At 40.0% G+C, this 25368-nt stretch overlaps 1 protein-coding gene across 2 annotated transcripts in view; it reads left to right on the forward strand.

Annotated features, from left to right (window-relative positions):
* ONECUT1 (one cut homeobox 1) overlaps nt 1–25368 on the forward strand; it is a 46411-nt gene that overhangs the window by 15638 nt on the left and 5405 nt on the right. Inside the window, exon 2 of one of the 2 annotated variants that reach the window (XM_040413937.1) lies at nt 19633–19737. The exons of the other annotated variant lie outside the window; for it this stretch is intronic. Within the exon in view, the coding sequence (XP_040269871.1) occupies nt 19633–19737 (105 nt within the window). The remainder of the gene's footprint in view (nt 1–19632; nt 19738–25368) is intronic. 2 annotated transcript variants of the gene reach the window in all.

A 25368-nucleotide genomic window follows, 5' to 3' on the forward strand; every position in this document is an offset into this window, starting at 1 on the left:
CAATAGTGAGTAATATTGGCGGAATTATCCTTTACAAACATTCTGCCAGAGGTCATAACTTTAGACATTGACGCTTATAATAGGGACAAACCTGTGACATCTAATTAAATTCTATGTAAAATGATATGCACACATCAGCCATGATATTAAAACCATCTGCCCAAAATTGTGCAAAACCCCTTGTGCAGCAAAACAGCTTTGACCCATCGAGGTATGGACTCAACAAGACCTGCAAATCTGGTGCCAAAAGAGTTTTGAGATGGTTGTCTCTGTTCGATCAGATTCAGATCTTGGAATTTTGGAGGCTAAGTCAACACCTAGAACTATTACTTTTGTTCCTCAAACTATTCCTGCACATTTTTTTAAGTGTGGAGGGACACATTATTCTGAATTAGGCCTCAGCTATTATGGAATAACATTGCCATAAAGAGGTGTACTTGGTCTGTCACAGTGTTTAGGTAGGTGGTACATGTCAAAGTGTCAGGACCCAAAGCTTTTCAGCAGAACAGTGCCTGGAGCATCACACTTCCTCTGGAACCTTGCTTTTTTTCCATATATGATCATGGTGCCATCTCTTCCCTAGGTAAGTGATGCACACACACCGGACCATCCACATGATGGGAAAGAAAATTCAATTCATCAAACCAGAACACATTCTTACATTGATCTATGGTCTAGGTCCGATGCTCACATGCCCATTGTAGGTGCTTTTGGTGGTGGACCCTTTTAAGCAATTTGTGCTACAGTAATTCTTCTGTGGAATCGGACCAGATGGGCTAGCCGCTGCTACCAATGTGCATCATTGTGCTTATGACCCTATTGCTGGTTTACCAGTTGGCCTTCTTTCGACCACTTTTGGTAGGTACTAACCATGGCATACTGGGAACATCCCAGTCCTAACATTCATCTAGCCATCACAGTTTGGTACTTGTCAAAGTCATTCAGATCCCTAAGATTACCCATACATTCTGCTTCCAACAAACATCAAGCCTTGACAATTGACTTTCTGCCTAATGTATCCTAAACCGGGGCCATTGTCATCAAATAACCAATGTTACTCGCTTTGCCTGTCAATGGTTTAATGTTATGGCTGATTGTTGTATTTTTTTTATAATTATACAATTGAATTATTGTTACTGTATATAAAACCTGAATACTCAATCAGTATATGCATAGCAACATCAAATAATGAAGAAATATGGTGTTAAATCGGTAGAACAAATATAATGCACACAGATCATTGTAGTCCATGTGTTGCTTTTAGTAAAATTAGCAGAATACAGTTGACCAGTAATGATTTCCATGGCTTCATCCCGAGAGACACATAAGTGTTCTTGAATAAATTCCTTAAGCCTGCGTTCTGGTTTGAGAAGAATCATTTTTAAGCTTATTCTTTGTAGTATACAGACAAAGTCTCAATAATCTGTCCTTAAATACCACTGAAGTCAAGGTCATATCTTAAAGGGAACCTTCACATTTTTAACTATTGCACAATTGAAACCATTTAGACAAGTGTATATATTGCGAACGACTCCTCGCTGTTACCTTCATTAGTAAATGGGCGATTTTGGTAATAGGATTATATAACAGAATTGCGGTCTAAGAGTATGACCACCTGTGCAAGTTTTTTGTTCCAGTTTTTGAAGCCAAAAGCAGGAGTGAATTTTCAAAGTATTAAGGACAGATACTACCTCTCTTTTTTTAATCTACTCCTGCTTTTTGCTTCAGAAACTACATGAAAAATCTGAATGTTGCAGCAGTTTATCCATGTACTATGCAATTCTGCGCCTCTAGAGAGAATTTGTCATATGGTAACTCATTTGGCCCCTTATTGATGCAAAAAATAAATAAATGCAACCATGTAAAATTTCATGAAATGCAATAATTTGCATTTAGTTCTTTTTAAGGGTAGTGGGTATGTAATTGAAAGTACATAATATAGATGATTTCACCCTTTAGCTACTGTAGGGAGCTTAGAATAATATGCTGGCTGTCAGTAGTCTTCACATTATAGACCTAAAACTGCATGTAGTCTGCCTATATTCCATAAATAAAACAGTGGGGATTCGAGTATTGCCACTTTTTTAGATTATTTTATACAATCACATCGTTACATAAAGCCCCACTGCCATGACATCCTTTATATGATGGATTATATGCCTCTAAAGGGTTGAACAGTGGGCATTCTCAATAACACTGAAAACTAATTTCTTAATTTATAGTCATTAAGTTGGCTCGAAGATGGGGTTTCACTTTAAATGAAGCATAAATTGTTACAGCAGCAGAGTCAACATTGATAAATCTTCTGCAAGCTGATGAGGTCCTTCACCTCCAGACCCTCCACCCTCCAGGGTCCAGAAGCTACAGTGAAAAGAGGCAACACATTCCAGTGCAGATTCTGTCAGCAAATAAACGCTAGCATTACAGTCTAGTGTGTCAAAGATAGCGTCCAATTGGTGCAATGACACTCATAAAAAAGTAAAACGTATCTTAGTACGTCTGATATAATAGGATAACTTCCTGACTGCAAGCATTATTATAAAAAGATGAGTTACCATTCAGCCGCTACTATAGGAAAATAGGTGTCCTCGGTTTATTAAATGAGAACAAGGTTGTCTGTGAAATCCGCAGTGGCAAATATAGGTTGACAGCGCTACATGAAGACATAACAGGGGACCTGAGGTGAGAAGAAGGTGGGTCACCATAAATCTATTGTACGCAGCAGAAGAGGGTTGTGCCTGGTAATCATTCTTAGGATTTTGCTTCTGCTTGCAAAATGTCCTTATGTAGAAGACAACATTGGTGATTCTGCGCACTTAATCCCTTTACAGTGGACGCATATGATAATTCTTGGGGTAAAATGACTATAGACAACAGTATCTATCAGGAGAGACGGGAGATGGTTTCCTTGACAACCTGGCTTCCCTTTGTGCAGCAGACGTCTAGCCCGGTGAGGGCACGATTTCGCAGATTAACGCTGTCACTGCTGTTAGGGTCTGCAAGACAATGCTGAGCAGAGAACTGCAGGCCAAAGGTGACTATGCAGCCAAAAGGCTGCCGCAACCAGATTGTGAAGTGTGCGTGCATGTCAAGGCTGGGTCTACAAAGATGCAAAGATCCTTTGGATTAGTTGTGTATGTCTGTACAATAGGGATTTACAGTCCTTCTATATCGATGACTTTGGGAGGTCATTCAATATTCTGCTAATAACTGGGAAGGATTAAAAGAGTTCTCTGATTTAAAACCAGCAACCTGTCATAGAATGTGAGCAGGACTGGTTGCCTCCACTTGCTAAGCTACCTGGTTGAGGGTGGCGAGTCCTCACTACACACTACACTCTGATACTTGCATATACTACATAATGGTGAGCGTTCCTGTCAGGCTGCTCAGCCATGATGGCATATCGTAAGCAGGATAACATCATTACCATCTATTGCAGAGCAGTGAGGCCCCAACACCTCATCCCTCCGCAAGTGGTGGCAACCAGTCCTGCTCACATTCTAGGACAGGTTGCTGTCGGCCGTTTTAAATCATTCCTGGAGATCTCCTTTAATGTAGCAATGATGGAGGCGACAATTATCTTTACATTGAAATGATTGCTTTAATCAGTATAAATGCTACTTCTGTTAGAAATATATTGCATTACAAAAAACAACTAGCCTACAGACCAGTCAGTCAAACAGGCCAACATTTTTAGATTGAGGTGATCACATTATCAATTGTTTAGATATACTCATAGGTTCAGATACACTCACCTTTTAAACTGACCATATACTTTAGATTATTGTTGGCCAAACCAGGCCATCAATCTAATGTGTATGTAGGCATCCCAACTCTAAATCGATGGTAGATGTCAGGGGAAAGAAGGATCAGGCAGTTGGATTTCAACATGTCCAACTCCTTTTGTTCTAAAGGAAGATAAGTCCCTGCTAGACAACTCTCTCTATTCTGAACACATGCACATTCGGCTGATCCAGGTGTGCATGCTTATGGGCAATTTCAGGAGGGAAAGTTGTCATAATCTGAACTGTATGGCGAGCTTTACCTATACTGATACTCTCCAATACCCCCATTGTGCATTGTGTTAGGGGGGATATCTGGGATTCTGAGGGTATCTGATACAAAGTACTGTAAAAACTTGTATGGTAAATGGATATCACGTACATACAAATAAGAAGAATGCAGTTTGTGTAGTAGAGGTCATATAGAGATGTGTTCTTCCTTAACATCAACGGTTGGATGGGAATATCCTGACATGAGTGGTGTGGGATGACTAGCTCAGAATTTTTTTTTTTTGCATTACTCACAAGGCCTGTCAGAGTATTTTTCAAAGTTCAAATGGAAGCTGGTGAAGGAACCTAACAGTCCTATGTCTGTGTTCACACTGTCATTATGGCTGTCGTTTTTAAAGGCTCTTCTATTATCTGTTATGATCAGGTTGGATCTGTTAAGATCTGAGTTGTTTTTTTCACCCTAACTTATGATTGGTCTGTCAAGTTCCATCAGATAGGCTTGTTTTTTGTTGACAGAAAAACGTGACATGCCAGAACCTCAAAAAGTTATTGAGTCCTAACGGAAAAGACAAAGAGCTAACACATTTGTGAAAAGAATATAAGAAAGAGATCTCTGGCCATAGGTGAGAGGCTTACAAAAAAAACTGGTTTCAAACAGCATATTGTGCATAACATCAGAACATTCCTCTTCTGAAACTGTGTAACATCATAACCACCACTAGTAGTCTACCAGTGTCACACCACATTTGGAATTTTTGCTATCTTGACAATATTATTTTTATTTTTTTATTGCCTATTACAAGTTTTTCCCAACAATATTGTAAACTACAGTTCTAGACTATCCAAAGTGACTATCCAAATGAGACTTAAAGAGTCAAACTGTTTCATTTCATTTGACAGTGAATGGTGTAATTAGCAAATTTCTAAATCATTTCATTTACAAAATTTGCCTGCATCCACCTGAAAAAAGCTGTAACCTCACAGCCACTAGGGGTCTCACTTCCACCTAAGTTGCAGTCCACTACCTGTTGTCAGGAAAGATCTAGCCCTAGTAACAGAGACACAGAAGACAACTGAGAGGGGTGTGTCAGAGCTAGTTGACCATGTTAGCCTGATAAAAGAACTGCTTCTGCACTGCTTCTGAACATCATAGGAGCCTCCCATATGTCTGTAAGTGTGATTTATCCCTTCTTATCTGTTCCGTGAACTCTAGAGCTGAAAAAAAAACATAGTGGGAAGTAAGGGAAAGGACGCCACAGCAGTATAGTGCTAGAAAATTCCATAGAAGGGATACGCCCCCTGCTTCTGAGTAAAATACATCTATCTGTGCAGCTGAAAAAGAGGGAATAATATGGCTGAAAAAAAACAAACATTAGTGGAGCTTAAAAATAACTGTTCCTTCACAGTTATGATTGTACCAAGAAGCACAGGCATTATGCAATTGTTTTTGAAAACTCAGGTACGCTTTAAGCCATTCCACCTCAATTTTTCACCATTCAGCCATCTTTTCAACTATTGTTTCATTCTATGCTTACTATTAGTTGGGAAAACCATTTTCAGTGCTACAAATATAGTTTCTGTATATGTACTTTATAAAATTACTGATTATGTTAAAGTCATAATATTCAATAAGTAAGTAAATAAGAGGTTCCCCATCAGTCATGGATGGATTACATTTCCAATAGTTATTTTAATTAAAAGGTACTGATGATACTCTTTAAGCATCATCTATTCCAGTTGTATGGTTAACAATTGTCATTATGTCCAATGGCATCTTTACAATTATGCATGATTCTAATACTTCATATTAAACCACTACAGGGGCATTGGTAAAGATATCTTTGCAAAATATATATATGGATACATAATCAATGATTTTCAACATTTGGTTTAAATCTGCTATTCAGCTTAGCCCTAGAGGTGACTAGTTCACAATGAATCACCAGGCATAGGGTAAGGGGATTGATGCTTATATATAATACCATATTGAGGTCTTGGCTCTCAGCATATAAACAGCAGCTAATTACATCAGTAACCTCTTCCGGACCCGCTGTGATCACCTTCTGCATTTAGATAAAGCTGCTCATTGCATTCCCATTCTCAGTCATCTGCAGTGCATGCACTGAGCTATACAGCAAGGCAGCACATTGCATTCTCCGTAATGAAAGCATCCGCTGAAATAAATTACAGGTAGATCTTGTAATTTGCAAAAGTAATTCTAATTCATAAACTCAATTTATGCTTCAGGGCAGTTCAATAAAGCATTTAAATGATTGTTAGCATGCTATATCAAAAGGCCTTACAGTAAAACCGCATTTAGACATTATCCTTGCCGTTCTTATTAGCTTTATTTCCAGTGCACATTAGTTGGTACACAGAGAAATTATTAGAGTGTACTTGTACTTTGTGGTTTCCAGTATAAAACATTTCTACTTTTCTCCTCTTGTCTTCACAGAGTATGACACTTGTGAGCGAGATGAGTAAGTGAGTTTGGTTATTCCAAAAGAATCTTGATGAGTTATAAAATAAGAGGAATTAAAGAACCACTAAAACTTAAATATGTGAGATCTATAATATCCATCCCTTATAACAGGCTCAAACATCTATGCAAGTGTCCATGTATATTAAAATTGTGTGAATGTCAGTGGGTATGCTATGCTATGGGTATGTAAGGGATCAACCTCTAATCAGACAGGACAGACTTTACAATTTTTTTGTTTCTCCTGGGGATACCCTGAGAAGTCTCTCTTTTTTTCTCATATTTGATATGTAGAGAATGGCAGGGCTAGGTATACTAAATTCTATTGTTTTTTTTATATATATTTTGTTTTGAGTGGAAGTGTATAAGATTTGCAGGAGCGATCCTAAATTAGTGACCAGATAGCCTTATTTATGGTGCTTTTGATCTTAATCCCATCAACAGACCTCAATCACAATCTGTAGTTGGTTGGGAGGGGGGGCTGTTACTCAGTATGAAATTATGAGGTTCTCATTTTATTATTTCATATTATACACAATAAGTACACCTATGTCATATGCTTCTCTGCTCCAGTAATGACACGATAAGTTATCACAACATCATTTATGGCATCAGAAGACAAACAGAATGATTCAGCAATGGTTGAGCAGTAATTGCAATAACAATTTTATTATAGAAATCTAGGATCCTAGAATGAGCAATGTTTATGGGTCTTTATAGGCTGACATTATAATAATGTTTGTAGCACTCAAGAGGGAATATCCGAAAAATTACCTTTTTTTTAAATGTGAATTTTTTTTTTGAATGTTTGGTGATTTTTCCCCCCACAAATATCTATATTTAAAAAGGCCGAAAACTAAGCAATTTTCACAGTAATAAAATATGGAGACTTTCTGGTGTGTAGAGATCATTTTTCAGCAGTCATCTCATTATCATCACAGGAAGGATTACAATGACAGTTAACACCTATACACAGATAAAACACAATCTACCATTCACAACAGGTGATGGTCACAACTTGTGTAATCCTTCCTTCTGCACAGCTCAGAGAGAATGCCTGTAAAAAAAAAAAAAAGAATTCTAAGAAATAGGAAGTTTTGACATATTATTAGGCTTAGTGGCCAGTGTGAAAAAGGATTTTAGGATTTAAAAACAAATATAGAGACAGACAGTGACATGGAAAAGGATTTTAAAAAAATCATAGAAAGTTCTAAAAAATGTTTAACATAAACATTTGATTTAAAAAATACCTCATTTTCTGATGACACATTTGCTTTAAGTCTCCAAATGTGTTTTCATTTGCAAATAAGAAACACATGAACAGGGAGATTGCCCCCCGATTGCTAGACAGAACTCTTGTAAATTGCTCCGTTGACATTCATCATTCCAAAAAAGTATCACATAGGATGGTTTTCTGGCCCCTACTGTGTCCATCCATTAAGCAGTGCTATCATTTGGTTCCAACTGCTACAACTAATTTGGTGTCTACCTAATGTCTCTCACACAAGTAAAAGATCATAAAGTTTAAGCCAGAAGTGAATACATAGGACAACATTCCATTAGATACCCCATCTCGGAAGCTTACCTCTAGAAACTATTTACTACAAATACCCATTAAAAGTTAAAATAAGAAGACAAAGACTGAAACATATCTCATTTTTCTCCAGAAGTGTGGTTTGATACTCTAGTCCACCAAAGCTTTCACATTGTAGCTCTACCTGTTCAGATTGGCTGCTGTGTATAAGCACAAGCCCAGCCCCAGCTCACCATGAAATCAGTGGATCTGGATCTGATTTCCATTGGCACAAGGATAGAATGATGACAAACTACAAGTACATAAATCACCAGTATACTGAGCCATGTGATCCAGAGTATGGGAGCAGCTTTAATATATAACTACCACCAATAAGCTCCTATGTAGCACTTGCCTCAATCATCATAAAAGATGTAATTCTGCTCTATTAATCAGACCATTTTATGGCAAGCTCATTGATTTCCTGGTGAGTTGTTCATAGTTGTAGTCTTCTCTATATTTTTATTTTATGTAGCAGAAGGCGATTAGATGTTCACTTTCATCAATGAGAAAATGTTTCTGTGCATGATAACATCTGTGTGGAATACCTGTCCATGAAAACGACTTTGTAACAGTTTTCTGTTATTTTGGCATTGAAACATGGCTGTATGTATTTTTCTATTATCTATCACTATTAAGCCTCATGCACACGACTGTTGTTGGGTTCCGTGTCCATTGTTGTGTTTTTCCTGATTTTCTGTGGACCCATTGACTTTCAATGGGTCTGTTGAAAACTCGGAAAACGCACCGTGTCATCCGTGTCCGTGATCCTTGTTTCCAGTCCGTCAAAAAAATATGACCTGTCCTATTTTTTTCACGGACAACGGTTCGCGGACCCATTCAAGTCAACGGGTCCGTGAAAAAACACGGAGGCACACAAGATTGTCATCCGCGTCCGTGATCCGTGTCCGTTTTTTTCCTTTCATTTGCAAGGCAAACTTGACTTAAATTTATTTTTTCACTTTTCATGTCTGGTGATCCTCCAAAAATCAAGGAAGACACACGGAAACAAAAACGGAAAAGGATCACGGAACAACGGAACCCCGTTTTGCGGACCGTGAAAAAATACTGTCGTGTGCATGAGGCCTAATTAGAATGAACTAATCAACCTAAATCATTTGGATTGTGAGTGGCACTGGGGATGCAGATAGTCTAAAAAGTTACACAGTGGTGAAAATGTAGAGGTCCTTTAATGTGTACATAGGCAGAATCCAGTCTTCTTCTTGGTTTACGGAAGAGCAGGCTCAGCGATAAGGGGACAGATAGAGAATCCCTAGCTGAGAAAGTCCTCCACCTGCAACTGGTATATTGTCAGTGTCCTTGTAGACTGATTGATTTATAACCAACTAATGCATTGCCACATTTGCTCAGAGTTAATGTTTATCTAAATGAGATACAGCAGTAGGAGATATTTCCAAATACCATTTCATAGTCACCACGTTCCTTTAGGGACTTTCAGAATGTATCATGAAGAAGAAGTAATATTACCAAGCAATGATATAACAGGAGTATTAGGGCTGTATTACACCAACAGATTATCTGACAGATATCTGACAAATTTCTGACCAATCATTGGTCAGATGGCCTAATACACACAAAGGTCTTTTGTAAGGCTACTTTCACACTCGCGTTTTGTGTGGATCCGTCATGGACGGATCCGTTCTGATAATACAAACGTCTGCATCCGTTCAGAACGGATCCGTTTGTATTCTCTTTAACATAGCCAAGACGGATCCGTCTTGAACACCATTGAAAGTCAATGGGGGACGGATCCGTTTTCTATTGTGCCAGATTGTGTCAGTGAAAACGGATCCGTCCCCAATGACTTACATTGTGTGTCAGGACGGATCCGTTTGGCAGCGTTTTGGTGTCCGTCTCCAAAGCGGAATGGAGACTGAACTGATGCAAACTGATGCATTCTGACCGGATCCTTTTCCATTCAGAATGCATTAGAATGCAAACTGATCCGTTTTGGACCGCTTGTGAGAGCCCTGAACGGATCTCGCAAATGGAAAGCCAAAACGCCAGTGTGAAAGTAGCCTTATACACACCATTAGTCTGACTGGACAGATATTGGTCAGATAATCTGTTGGTGCAATACAGCCCTTAGACGGCTATTTTTTTACAGAAGATTCTTATCTATCTGCTGTACACACATTGTATCAAAAGGCATTGCTAACACAATAGTTTAGTGAAAGTGTTTTTCAATGAATGGAAAGCTTTGCAAGGGCTTATTCACACGACATGGCTGGTTCCAGAACCAATTAAATCTATAGGGCTGTTTACATGGCTCTTTTTTAATGCCCAGCGAATTGCGGCCATTAAATAATAGGACGTCCTATTTTGAGCTGTTTTCACAGCCAGACGGACCCCAATGGGCCCAATTTTGATGGCCATTTAGACAGGAGTTTACCTGTTTAATGGCAGTTAAAAATGGATATACTATGTAAAAAAGGGCTTTTCAGGGTTTAAAAAAATATATTAAATACATCATTCACTTGCACACAAGAGTGCAGGGAAAGTGTTCCCTCACGTGCAAGTGGATAAGGTGAGTATTTTTTTGTTTTTTAAAAGGATCTGTTGGCAAAACCTGGGGTGGGGGCAATGATATATACACTCACCTAAAGAATTATTAGGAACACCATACTAATACGGTGTTGGACCCCCTTTTGCCTTCAGAACTGCCTTAATTCTACGTGGCATTGATTCAACAAGCTGCTGATAGCATTCTTTAGAAATGTTGGCCCATATTGATAGGATAGCATCTTGCAGTTGATGGAGATTTGAGGGATGCACATCCAGGACACGAAGCTCCCGTTCCACCACATTCCAAAGATGCTCTATTGGGTTGAGATCTGGTGACTGTGGGGGCCATTTTAGTACAGTGAACTCATTGTCATGTTCAAGAAACCAATTTGAAATGATTCGAGCTTTGTGACATGGTGCATTATCCTGCTGGAAGTAGCCATCAGAGGATGGATACATGTTCTCATTCTGTTTACGCCAAATTCGGACTCTACCATTTGAATGTCTCAACAGAAATCGGCACTCATCAGACCAGGCAACATTTTTCCAGTCTTCAACAGTCCAATTTTGGTGAGCTCGTGAAAATTGTAGCCTCTTTTTCCTATTTGTAGTGGAGATGAGTGGTACCCGGTGGGTCTTCTGCTGTTGTAGCCCATCCGCCTCAAGGTTGTGCGTGTTGTGGCTTCACAAATGCTTTGCTGCATACCTCGGTTGTAACGAGTGGTTATTTCAGTCAACGTTGCTCTTCTATCAGCTTGAATCAGTCGGCCCATTCTCCTCTGACCTCTAGCATCCACAAGGCATTTTCGCCCACAGGACTGCCGCATACTGGATGTTTTTCCCTTTTCACACCATTCTTTGTAAACCCTAGAAATGGTTGTGCGTGAAAATCCCAGTAACTGAGCAGATTGTGAATTACTCAGACCGGCCCGTCTGGCACCAACAACCATGCCACGTTCAAAATTGCTTAAATCACCTTTCTTTCCCATTCTGACATTCAGTTTGGAGTTCAGGAGATTGTCTTGACCAGGACCACCCCCCTAAATGCATTGAAGCAACTGCCATGTGATTGGTTGACTAGATAACTGCATTAATGAGAAATAGAACAGGTGTTCCTAATAATTCTTTAGGTGAGTGTATATACACTGAACAAAAATATAAACGAAACACTTTCGGCTGTGAGGTGGGATGGGTTATCTCGGCAAAGGAGAAGTGCTCACTAACACAGATTTAGACAGATTTGTGAACAATATTTGTAATGGGTCTTTTGTGTATGTAGAAAATGTTTCAGATCTTTGAGTTCAGCTCATGCAAAATGGGAGCAAAACCGAAAATGTAGCGATTATATTTTTGTTCAGTGTATATATATATATCTCATGGCCCCCATCCCAGGTATTGCCAACAGATCCTTTTAAAAAACAAAAAATACTCACCTTATCCACTTGCACTTTAGGCAAGTGACAAAACAAGCAGTCATATTCAAACATAAATAACAAAAAATCACCTTGCGGTGTTGGTGGTAATTCACACCATGTGGCAATTCTACCTCAAAGAGTCCTTGCAGATAGCAGCACCAACCTGTTTTCACACCAAACAGGTAGCAAGCCTTCATCCAGACACAAGGCTCCCAGATCCCAACACAGAGACCTGGCTTCTGAGCCCAGCTGCCTATTTAAGGACAGCCAGGTGCTGCCAAAACCCAGACTGGCATTTAAAATCCGTTCCGGGATTTGACCTCACCTGGCTGTAAATCAGCCCAGCAGCACATGCTGGGAGGAAAATACCTGTTTTCCCAGACCAAACCTCTCACTGTATCACAATATATATATATATACAGGGAGTGCAGAATTATTAGGCAAGTTGTATTTTTGAGGATTAATTTTATTATTGAACAACAACCATGTTCTCAATGAACCCAAAAAACTCATTAATATCAAAGCTGAATATTTTTGGAAGTAGTTTTTAGTTTGTTTTTAGTTTTAGCTATTTTAGGGGGATATCTGTGTGTTCAGGTGACTATTACTGTGCATAATTATTAGGCAACTTAACAAAAAACAAATATATACCCATTTCAATTATTTATTTTTACCAGTGAAACCAATATAACATCTCAACATTCACAAATATACATTTCTGACATTCAAAAACAAAACAAAAACAAATCAGTGACCAATATAGCCACCTTTCTTTGCAAGGACACTCAAAAGCCTGCCATCCATGGATTCTGTCAGTGTTTTGATCTGTTCACCATCAACATTGCTTGCAGCAGCAACCACAGCCTCCCAGACACTGTTCAGAGAGGTGTACTGTTTTCCCTCCTTGTAAATCTCACATTTGATGATGGACCACAGGTTCTCAATGGGGTTCAGATCAGGTGAACAAGGAGGCCATGTCATTAGATTTTCTTCTTTTATACCCTTTCTTGCCAGCCACGCTGTGGAGTACTTGGACGCGTGTGATGGAGCATTGTCCTGCATGAAAATCATGTTTTTCTTGAAGGATGCAGACTTCTTCCTGTACCACTGCTTGAAGAAGGTGTCTTCCAGAAACTGGCAGTAGGACTGGGAGTTGAGCTTGACTCCATCCTCAACTTGAAAAGGCCCCACAAGCTCATCTTTGATGATACCAGCCCAAACCAGTACTCCACCTCCACCTTGCTGGCGTCTGAGTCAGACTGGAGCTCTCTGCCCTTTACCAATCCAGCCACGGGCCCATCCATCTGGCCCATCAAGACTCACTCTCATTTCATCAGTCCATAAAACCTTAGAAAAATCAGTCTTGAGATATTTCTTGGCCCAGTCTTGACGTTTCAGCTTGTGTGTCTTGTTCAGTGGTGGTCGTCTTTCAGCCTTTCTTACCTTGGCCATGTCTCTGAGTATTGCACACCTTGTGCTTTTGGGCACTCCAGTGATGTTGCAGCTCTGAAATATGGCCAAACTGGTGGCAAGTGGCATCTTGGCAGCTGCACGCTTGACTTTTCTCAGTTCATGGGCAGTTATTTTGCGCCTTGGTTTTTCCACACGCTTCTTGCGACCCTGTTGACTATTTTGAATGAAACGCTTGATTGTTCGATGATCACGCTTCAGAAGCTTTGCAATTTTAAGAGTGCTGCATCCCTCTGCAAGATATCTCACTATTTTTTACTTTTCTGAGCCTGTCAAGTCCTTCTTTTGACCCATTTTGCCAAAGGAAAGGAAGTTGCCTAATAATTATGCACACCTAATATATGGTGTTGATGTCATTAGACCACACCCCTTCTCATTACAGAGATGCACATCACCTAATATGCTTAATTGGTAGTAGGCTTTCGAGCCTATACAGCTTGGAGTAAGACAACATGCATAAAGAGGATGATGTGGTCAAAATACTCATTTGCCTAATAATTCTGCACGCAGTGTATATATATATATATACACTGCTCAAAAAAATAAAGGGAACACCTAAACAACACAATGTAACTCCAAGTCAATCACACTTCTGTGAAATCAAACTGTCCACTTAGGAAGCAACACTGAGTGACAATCAATTTCACATGCTGTTGTGAAAATGGGATAGACAACAGGTGGAAATTATAGGCAATTTGCAAGACACCCCCAATAAAGAAGTGGTTCTGAAGGTGGTGATCACAGACCACTTCTCAGTTCCTATGCTTCCTGGCTGATGTTTTGGTCACTTTTGAATGCTGGCGGTGCTTTCACTCTAGTGGTAGCATGAGACGGAGTCTACAACCCACACAAGTGGCTCAGGTAGTGCAGCTTATCCAGGATGGCACATCAATGCGAGCTGTGGCAAGAAGGTTTTGCTGTGTCTGTCAGCGTAGTGTCCAGAGCATGGAGGCGCTACCAGGAGACAGGCCAGTACATCAGGAGACGTGGAGGAGGCCGTAGGAGGGCAACAACCCAGCAGCAGGACCGCTACCTCCGCCTTTGTGCAAGGAGGAACAGGAGGAGCACTGCCAGAGACTTGCAAAATGACCTCCAGCAGGCCACAAATGTGCATGTGTCTGCTCAAACGGTCAGAAACAGACTCCATGAGGGTGATATGAGGGCCCGACGTCCACAAGTGGGGGTTGTGCTTACAGCCCAACACCGTGCAGGACGTTTGGCATTTGCCAGAGAACACCAAGATTGGAAAATTCGCCACTGGCGCCCTGTGCTCTCCACAGATGAAAGCAGGTTCACACTGAGCACATGTGACAGACGTGACAGAGTCTGGAGACGCCGTGGAGAACGTTCTGCTGCCTGCAACATCCTCCAGCATGACCGGTTTGGCATTGGGTCAGTAATGGTGTGGGGTGGCATTTCTTTGGAGGGCCGCACAGCCCTCCATGTGCTCGCCAGAGGTAGCCTGACTGCCATTAGGTACCGAGATGAGATCCTCAGACCCCTTGTGAGACCATATGCTGGTGCGGTTGGCCCTGGGTTCCTCCTAATGCAAGACAATGCTAGACCTCATGTGGCTGGAGTGTGTCAGCAGTTCCTGCAAGACGAAGGTATTGATGCTATGGACTGGCCCGCCTGTTCCCCAGACCTGAATCCAATTGAGCACATCTGGGACATCATGTCTCGCTCTATCCACCAATGTCACGTTGCACCACAGACTGTCCAGGAGTTGGCAGATGCTTTAGTCCAGGTCTGGGAGGAGATCCCTCAGGAGACTGTCCGCCACCTCATCAGGAGCATGCACAGGCGTTGTAGGGAGGTCATACAGGCAAGTGGAGGCGACACACACTACTGAGCCTCATTTTGACTTGTTTTAAGGACATTACATCAAAGTTGGATCAGCCTGTAGTGTGTTTTTCCACTTAAATTTTGAGTGTGACTCCAAATCCAGACCTCCATGGGTTGAAAAATTTGATTTCCATTTTTAATTTTTGTGTGATTTTGTTGTCAGCACATTCAACTATGTAAAGAACAAAGTATTTCAGAAGAATATTTAATTAATTCAGATCTAGGATGTGTTATTTTTGTGTTCCCTTTATTTTTTTGAGCAGTGTATATATATATACTGTGGTACTATGAGGGGGCCATTATAAATACCTAGGGCACTGCAGGAGTTCTGTTAAAAAAAAAAAACGACATCTATTTTTTATGACAAAATGGATGCAAAACGGTCATTAATAGATGGCCAGAAAACTAATGCACACACAGATTCAATTTGGCCATGAAAAACTGACAGTGTATCCATTTTTAACAGACTTTTTTTCCCACTATTGTGTGAATGTAACTCAAAGGCATCTTTACATGGGCCATCAACTGGGGCAATTATTGAGAAGGAACATTCCTAGAAATGCATTTTCCCAACAATTGTCCTTTGTAAAGGTGTAAATGCTCGATCATCAGATGGAGGCATCCTTGATGTGGACACTAAAATCATCTTTCCTGGGCAGCAGATCTGCAGTGTAAACATGGTTCTGCCGCTCAGAAACAATTAATCTGTAAGGCGATGTAGTAGTGATCACACGTTCCCATACAGAGGAGATGATTGCTGCATGTAAATACAGCTCTCACCTCGTCTAGTGAGCAGGCAATTATTAAGAACACACAGGTCAATGACTATAATTGGCCAACCAGTTTACAGGGTCCTTAAATGGGTAACCTATGATTAATGTAAAAATGAAAATCAGACATCATATAGTACATGTTAATCTCTTTCTAACAAATCTAGAACTGGCCCTGTACCTCACATGGATATAGAGATCTCAGACACATTTTTTTGAAAAACTAAGTAGCTCTACTAAATGTTTAATTACATCCAGTTACAAAAATATTCAGATCCAGGTGCTGGTTTGAAAAATGTAGAATATTTTCTGTGGGAGAACCACTTTAATTAATAGGGCTTTGACTATAGTCAATGTGTATTATCAGGTAACAAGACTCATGTTTGAACCCACCATTTGTCCTATTACATATTCAAAACATAGCAGCAATAGTGTGAGGAATTTAACCCATATCAAAACACATGGAATATTTTTATATTTCTATATTGCTATGTGTAAAGCCACTAACTGTACTGTAAGCCGGACAACATACTGTATCAACATTTCAATATAGATAGATAAATAGATACAATCTACCATATAATTAGATACAAATTAAATAAAAAATGTTAGGCCCATTTCACATACAACTATGATAGAGGTTTGTTATGTACACATACTTCAGGAGACTGGATAACCCAATACAGATGGGATGGTAGGGAGGAGAGTTTTATTAAATTCCTTGTATTTAAAGGGAGTCTTTCACGCAGATTCACCCTATTAACCTAATAACACTGTTATGTCCACGGCATCCCCCCTATTAAAACTGTGCTTACCGTTGGTTCCTTGCTAGCATCGTTGTGCAGAAAAACACTTTTAATCCGTATGCAAATTAGGCTGTGAAGGTGCCCAGGGGCGGCGTTACAACGGCCGGTGCCAAGGCCCCTGGGTCATTTTCATACGAAGCCACTCCCCCTCCTCCACGTCTGCCCGCCCTTAGTCTCTGCTCTAACCTCCCTCCTCCCGTCCGTAATCCCGCGCATGCGGGCAGACGCGGCGGAGGGAGAGTGGCTTCGTATGAAAATGACCCAGGGGCCTGGGCACCGGCCGTTTTAACGCCGCCCCTGGGCACCTTCACAGCCTCATTTGCATACGGATTAAAAGTGTTTTTCTGCACAACGATGCTAGCAAGGAACTAATGGTAAGCACAGTTTTAATAGGGGGGATGCCGTGGACATAGCACTGTTATTAGGTTAATAGGGTGAATCTGCGTGAAAGAAATTATATAAAAAACCATATGTATATGCTCCCCCATCATTATTCTCTGTAGTACAAAAACCCAAAGGGAAACCCATGTCAAATCTAATCCCATAGTTACCTATGGGAACAGTTTAATATTTGGTGACATCAGTTGTGACATTGGGCATCTCTCTGTGCCGGGCAGCATTTTTCTGTCTGGCCATAGACCCTAGACCTAAGAGGGTAGTCACAATAGATATGTGAGCCCCTATTAGTAACAGTATCCATGAACACCTTGAAAAAAAGCTATTGAAAACAACCCCTTTTGGATTGTGTCTGGTAGTAACTAATGGGATAGGCCACCTAATATATAGCGCAGTACCTGGACTGGTCACATCTATAGCTGTAGCAGCTATAGCACCTATGGATCCCAGAGGCTGAGGAGGTCTGTTCAGGGACAGGACGTTCTTGCTTCTTATGTAGAAGAAACATGGTGGTGACGTTCTGTTATCTAGCCAGGGGCGGATTGGCCATAGACCTTACAGGAAAATTTCCTGGAGGGCCGATGCCCAGGGGGCCAGCCAGTGAAAGTTTTTGGGGATGTATTTTGTGCTGTGGGCAGTATTTTGTGATGGACTGTGGTATTTGGCTCTGTTGGGGTGGTATAATGTGCCACAATAGGGTATTGCTGGCCCTGCCTTCCATCAATTTGGACCCAACTACAAAACGGGGCCACTTTTCATATTTTTTCCAGGACCACATTAAGTTCCCAGTCCACCCCTGTATCTAGCTCTACTATGTTGGATCTGCTATATGACACTAGTATCCATTCCTGGCTCAGGTAATAGTAGTTATACTGCTGTTTGTATTACTACTGTTCAGTTCAGAGTCCAGTAGGTGGGAGCCCATTCTAGATTTTTCTATTGGGCCCTATGAATTTTACTTATGCCCTTAGGCACTAAGGGGGTCATTTGTTAAACAGAAATATGCCTAAATTAGGCGTATGTCTGGTGCAAATCTGCAATCTGCAACTTTCCCCCGCTCACTCCAGGTCTAAAAAAGCACGACGTTGGCCGTCAGAGGATGGGCTGGCATGCCCATCTCATTTATTTATTTTCTACCACTGTTTTAGGCGTAGAAAAGGGTCTAAATTTAAGACAGTAAGGAAGCTGTCTTACATTTGGAAGTGGCAGTGAATCAGCTGAAGTTATGTAGCGGCTGGCGCCTCTTCATAACTTCAGCGGATTGACATCCAGCGCAGGGCTTTATAAATAAATGACCCCCTAAGTTTGAGCATAGGAAGATTGTTCTATACATATTTATCAATATGGTTTAAGGAGTGAGTAGAATTTTTATGTCTTTAGAGGAAAAATTTGGAAAAAAATTGGATAATCTCTTTGCCTGCAATATTCCCTTTATGAAACAAACTCCCTAATCAAGTGCAAGTTGGCATTGTGCAAAGCTACAATCCACCACTGGCGTCTATAAACTATGGGCATTTGAGGGTTGATTTCACACTTGGGAGCGATTTATTCAAAGTCAACAACTTGCACTTTTTGTAATGTGCATGTGCTCATCAATGTTCAGATTTTAAATCATTTTCCATAACTAAATTCAAATTACCATTGGTATAACAAGGAGAATTTATTGCCCATTATAATTCAAAGCTGTATTTCCCATTAGCATGCAAGGCACTTTGTACATTAACTTAGCATTTATGCCAAACATAATGTTTTACGCATTCCATCTCAAAGCCCCATTGAATATGGCATCTATATTTTTTTTTATTTCCCTCCCGTGCTAATCATATAGTCTCTCTTTATTGACCACATATTTTCTGCCAGATTCACTGGCAACTAATTAGGTTTGCTCCTACAATGATGCCTTAAGCCTACGTCAGGCCTCTGCCATCTCCCACATTTATGCTGCTCCAGATCACATAATACATTGGCCCGTATGTATAAGAACTAGTGCAGGCAGGTAAGAGTACTGGTGCTGTCCATTAGGTTCTACCATTTTGTGAGAACGAGTAGAAAGTCTGGCTCTAAATTAACCTGGACAACACAACACTAGTGTTCCTTCTGTGGACTAGTTTTATACATGACCCATATTATCTGTTTCCATCACTTTCCATCACTCGCCTCATCACTTTTCACTTGATGAAATCGCATGCCTTTCTTTACGTTGATGTCATTTAACATTTATTTATATGGTGACTATTGTTTCTAATATTTACATTATATAACAAAGTGATTTCATTGATGTGTTGCAAAAAGGTGGAGTCTATTATCATTTACATGATCTAATGTCTTTACTAAACTAGCTTTGGTACCAGCCGATCCGGTATTTCAGCACTCTGGACAGTTGCCTGCAGACTCCCTGGTTAAAATCGGCTACCCATCTCAAAGCACCCAGTCTAATCACTTGTGTGAGTATATATACTGCATTTCTTCAGGAGAAATTCCAAACAGCCTGTTTTTTTTTTTTTTGTTCTTTTTTTTTTAACCTACAAAGAAAATGCACCAAATATGTGATTACTGTGAAGACCTACAGCCTAAGATCATGGTAGGTCCAGTGTCAGTACGATGTACAGGTATAAAATACTGGCATTATTAGACTTAGCAAATCTGGGGTGGAAACTGCATTACAGTGCATGAATCTGGTTCATTCAATAAAAACCAGTGTATGCTGTTTATAGTAAGACCCCCATTATACTATCCTATTTAATGCTACATGCATACAGTGGCAATAGGAAATAATGGAAAAAAGTAAGTGATATGCACAGCAGTAACAGCAATACCATAATTGTTAATATGTATGTACAGTACAGACCAAAAGTTTGGACACACCTTCTCATTCAAAGAGTTTTCTCTATTTTCATGACTATGAGGGCATCAAAACTATGAATTAACACATGTGGAATTATATACATAACAAACAAGTGTGAAACAACTGAAAATATGTCATTCTAGGTTCTTCAAAGTAGCCACCTTTTGCTTTGATTACTGCTTTGCACACTCTTGGCATTCTCTTGATGAGCTTCAAGAGGTAGTCCCCTGAAATGGTCTTCCAACAGTCTTGAAGGAGTTCCCAGAGATGCTTAGCACTTGTTGGCCTTTTTGCCTTCACTCTGCAGTCCAGCTCACCCCAAACCATCTCGATTGGGTTCAGGTCCGGTGACTGTGGAGGCCAGGTCATCTGGTGCAGCACCCCATCACTCTCCTTCATGGTCAAATAGCCCTTACTTTCAAAGTTTTCCCATTTTTTCGGCTGACTGACTGACTTTCATTTCTTAAAGTAATGATGGCCACTTGTTTTTCTTTACTTAGCTGCTTTTTTCTTGCCATAATACAAATTCTAACAGTCTATTCAGTAGGACTATCAGCTGTGTATCCACCTGACTTCTCAACGCAACTGATAGTCCCAACCCCATTTATAAGGCAAGAAATCCCACTTATTAAACCTGACAGGGCACACCTGTGAAGTGAAAACCATTTCAGGGGACTACCTCTTGAAGCTCATCAAGAGAATGCCAAGAGTGTGCAAAGCAGTAATCAAAGCAAAAGGTGGCTACTTTGAAGAACCTAGAATATGACATATTTTCAGTTGTTTCACAATTGTTTGTTATGTATATAATTCCACATGTGTTAATTCATAGTTTTGATGCCTTCAGTGTTAATCTACAATTTTCATAGTCATGAAAATAAAGAAAACTCTTCGAATGAGAAGGTGTGTCCAAACTTTTGGTCTGTACTGTATATATGGTTCACACTTACATAGTTTGTATATATGTCTGTAACTACCAGTTGAATTTTGCCGAACTACCAATGTTTGAACGTATGTCAGGAACATTAATGCATAGCTTTTAACTGCATGAAGACCAATTTACATTTCCATCCTGTACATGAAAATAGCAGTATCATTAAACTATAGTATAGTACAATATAACAGTTATTTAAACTGGTTTTCCAGGAGAAAAATATTGATGACCTGTCCGCAAGATCAGTAGGGGTCCAACACCTGGCGCTGCCACTGATCAGCCATTTTAGGATGCTGTGGTACTCTGGTGAGTGCTACGGCCTCTTCCTAGCACTAAGCACAGTACCGTACATTGGATACCAGCTGTGCTTGGTATTGCAGCTTAGCCCCGTTCACTTGAATAAGACTGAACTATGCCTAGGCCATGTGACCGAAGAATATGAGCCGCGGTCTATTCAAACAGTTGATTGGTGCCAGGAGTTGGACCCCCACAGATCAGATATTGATGACCTATCCCAAGGAAACCCTACCACGGCATCCTGAATTACTAGATTACATCTTCTATGCTGGATCCTCAATTCTTGGCCTTAGTAGAGCCCAGTTACAAAGAGTGTCTCTTTACTCTGGAGGACCTGTCCAGTCCTGTATTACTCAGAAAACCCATTCATTTAAATGGGCACTGTGTAATGATTAATTTCCCCTGTGGTGGAGAGTCAGGAAAACTGAACACTTCCGGGTTTTCCGACAGATTACCACTGATTACTCAGTCTCACAGCAGGGTGCCTTTTTTGTGATAGGTTCATTGTCATGGGCCCCTGCTAACAAGCATCAATTGTCAAAAGCACAGAACATCTTTAATATATTCGTGAAAGTTGGAATCTCATTGGTCTTTATAGACAACTGCTCTAGTCCAGGTAATATATAAGTCCTAGATATAGCCTTCCAAGAGGGGACTTTTTGTAGCTTGAAAAACCACACCTGCTCTAAAAACTCGTGAAATGAACTAAGAAAAAATGTGAAAACTTTTGTAGATCATTTGTACCCTAAGAACAAGTAAAGCAACACAATAGCTTAGAAATGTCCGCAAATATATTAATTAAAATGCAAACATCACATATCAATCTCATGTATAGCTGGTCCATGCATCCAACTACAAGAGCTGGAGGTGTCCTGAGCTATTAGGTTCCAGACTGATGAAGGAAGCTGCAGATTGGTTTGCTATGAGCAATTCTTCAACCTCCTTTTGTGCTAGTTTTCATACATACATGTAGTCTAACCATGTTTCTAATACATCTGTTTATGTATGAAATATAATATTCATTATCTGTCAAAAGTCAAGCAAGAAATAAGAGGACAATGCATTTTCTATACAGTAATAAAAATATAAAATCATATTAATATGCCATTTATATCACACATACAGGTAAAACTCGAAAAATTAAAATATCGTGCAAAGTTTATTTATTTCAGTAATGCAACTTAAAAGGTGAAACTAACATATGAGACTCATTACATGCAGAGCGAGATATTTCAAGCCTTTATTTGTTATAATTTGGATGATTATGGCTTATAGTTTATGAAACCCCAAAGTCACAATTTTGAGGTACCCTTTGCTCAGGGGGTATGGGTTATTAGCTGACTAGAGTGTGACACTTTGATCCTAGAATATTGAACCTTTTCACTAAGCTGCATTAATGCAAGTCCTTTTAATTTGCATTACTGAAATAAATGGACTTTTGCACGATATTCTAATTTTTCGAGTTTCACCTGTATATATGGTCTGTACAGTTTACAATACTTTACATGTAATACAGTTAAAAATCTAGTCAGTATTCCAGTGCTGCTTAAAACATGATAGTACATAATCAGGAGGATTTGCAGGATCTTTCTTAAATGTAATTTATTCCTAAAGCCCTAAAATCTACAAGGTAAATGGCAGGTTGATAAAGTATAGATAGACAGATAGGTATGGAATATATATGTGGATAGGCAGATATGATATAAATAAGTGGATAGGTAGATATGAGATAGGTGGATAAATAGATAAGTAGATATGAGAAAAGTAGATAGATAGACAGACTGATAGATACAGATTAGATAGATAGATAATGAAAATACATTTCTAATCTTCTTTACATTTCAGTGACAGTCCAACAGCACAGCCTATAGGTAAATAGGTCCTTTCTACTTTGAGAATGCAGTAAAACTGTCCTACTTAAAGCAAATATTGATGAAGTCACAAATGTGCTCATTAAGGTAGTTGTAAATCAGGATGCAGCCTTAAGACCTCTTGCACACGAACGTCTTTTTTTTCCCGCTTACGTTCCATTTTTTGCATTCCGTATACGGACCGTATACGGAACCATTCATTTCAATGGATCCGCCCAAAAAAACGGAAGGTACTCCGTATGCCTTCCGTTTCCGTATTTCCGTTCCATTCAAAAATAGAACATGTCCTATTATTGTCAGCATAACGGACAAGGATAGCACTGTTCTATCAGGGGCCAGCTGTTCCGTTCCGCAAATAAATGGAATGCACACGGACGTCATCCGTATTTTTCGCGGATCGCAAAATACAGAAAAAGCCACATGGTCCTGTGCAAGAGGCCTAAAAGCTAGTCTGTCAGGTCAATTATGCCTAATACAATTGCAGCACGGAGTAGGGCACTTAACACATGTAGAAACATACTTTTGTGATACAGTCAGATTCTCAGGGAAACAAATATTTTATTCCCATGGGCAAATGAGCTTGTAAGTGCCCAGCGGGCGGTCCCAAACCCAGCAAGTGCTCTAATTCTTCTTTCTGAATTCTCCATCCTCTGATTTTGCTTGATCTAGTAGACTCCGTCTATCTAATATCTGTACTAATCTACTGAATATCTATATTTTTTTCTAGTATTTGCATTCTTTCTATCTATCTTCTATCTTTCTTGCTGGGTTTTGCAGATTAGTTACCGAATATCTATATTTTTTCTAGTATTTGTATACTATCTATCTGTCATCTGTATTATATCTATCTTTCTTGCTGGGTTCTGCAGATTAGTTGTACTTATACTTGTACTGTATATTACCTCCATGGCAGAAAAATTGATAGCACTTTTATCTTAATGACAATGTGAAAGAAACAATGGCACCGATTTCGGCTCTTCTAGATGTATAATTCATGTCTACTGCCCTTCATCCCATCATCGCTTTGTAGACATCAAGGCAGAGTCAGCTATGCATTGTATATCCACGGATATTACTAGCTTGGATATCTGTTGACATTCATTCTACTGACTCATTATGGTTTTTAGGTGAGCAGGTTGGTTTTAGAGTTGTGTAATGTGCAAGTGGAAAGTAAGTTGCATGAAAAAAATCAATAGGAGAGTAAGCAGACGGCGCCATATATACGTACCAAGCTGCTGGCCCGGCAGAAGAGGAAGCAATCAGGAAAGTTCAGATCTTGGCACATGAAGCACATTGTGTATTGTATATGACAAGGGGAGCTCAGTTCAGCACAAAGAAAAGCAGATAGCACAGATAAACTGTACAGCCATCCCTGATACTCTGAAGATTAATCAAATAATAGGCACAATACATGGCCGAATATGGTTATTACCTACCCATGGGTTAATGGATCCCCTCCATTTATATAGCGTCTATGGAGAGTGTTGCCTCCGCACCTCTACTTTACTGAAGTAACATACAGCTGTACTGTAGCTGTAGTGAACATCCATGTTAAATGGGTTTGTCCAGGATTAGAAAAGAGGTTGACTTTTTTTCAAGAAACAGCACCACTCTTGCCTATAGGCTGTGTCTGGTATTGCAGCTCAGCTCCATTGACTTCTGCAATACCAGACACGGCCCATGAATTCTGTTTCTTGAAAGAAAAGTGTTTTTTTTGTAATTGTGGACAATCCCCTTAATGGTTTGGCCGGGTGTGATGACAGCGAGCTGAACAATGATTTATCTGACTATTTAATTGTATTTTTTTCTTGGACTTTTAACTAAATTTATCATCTACAAGTATCTACAGGATACCTGTTAAATGTACGATCACTGGGGGTTCTGACTGCTGGGACACTACAATTAAAAGAAACGGGGGTCTCAAATGCCCTGTTGGATCAGTGTTCAAGCACACTGCCGGAAATATGGAGCAGTAGTTAAGCACGCTGACAGAGAATGCTAAGGCTAGTTTCACATGTGGGGCTGTGCTTTTCGGCAGGCTGTTCCGGCACAGAATGCTGGGAATACGGTTTTTGTCTGGCCGATTCACGGCATATATGCCAGGTAGCGGTCAGATCTGATTATAGGCAAT

The sequence above is a fragment of the Bufo bufo genome, chromosome 1, assembly GCF_905171765.1.
Source record: "Bufo bufo chromosome 1, aBufBuf1.1, whole genome shotgun sequence".
Classification (NCBI taxonomy): Eukaryota; Metazoa; Chordata; class Amphibia; order Anura; family Bufonidae; genus Bufo; species Bufo bufo.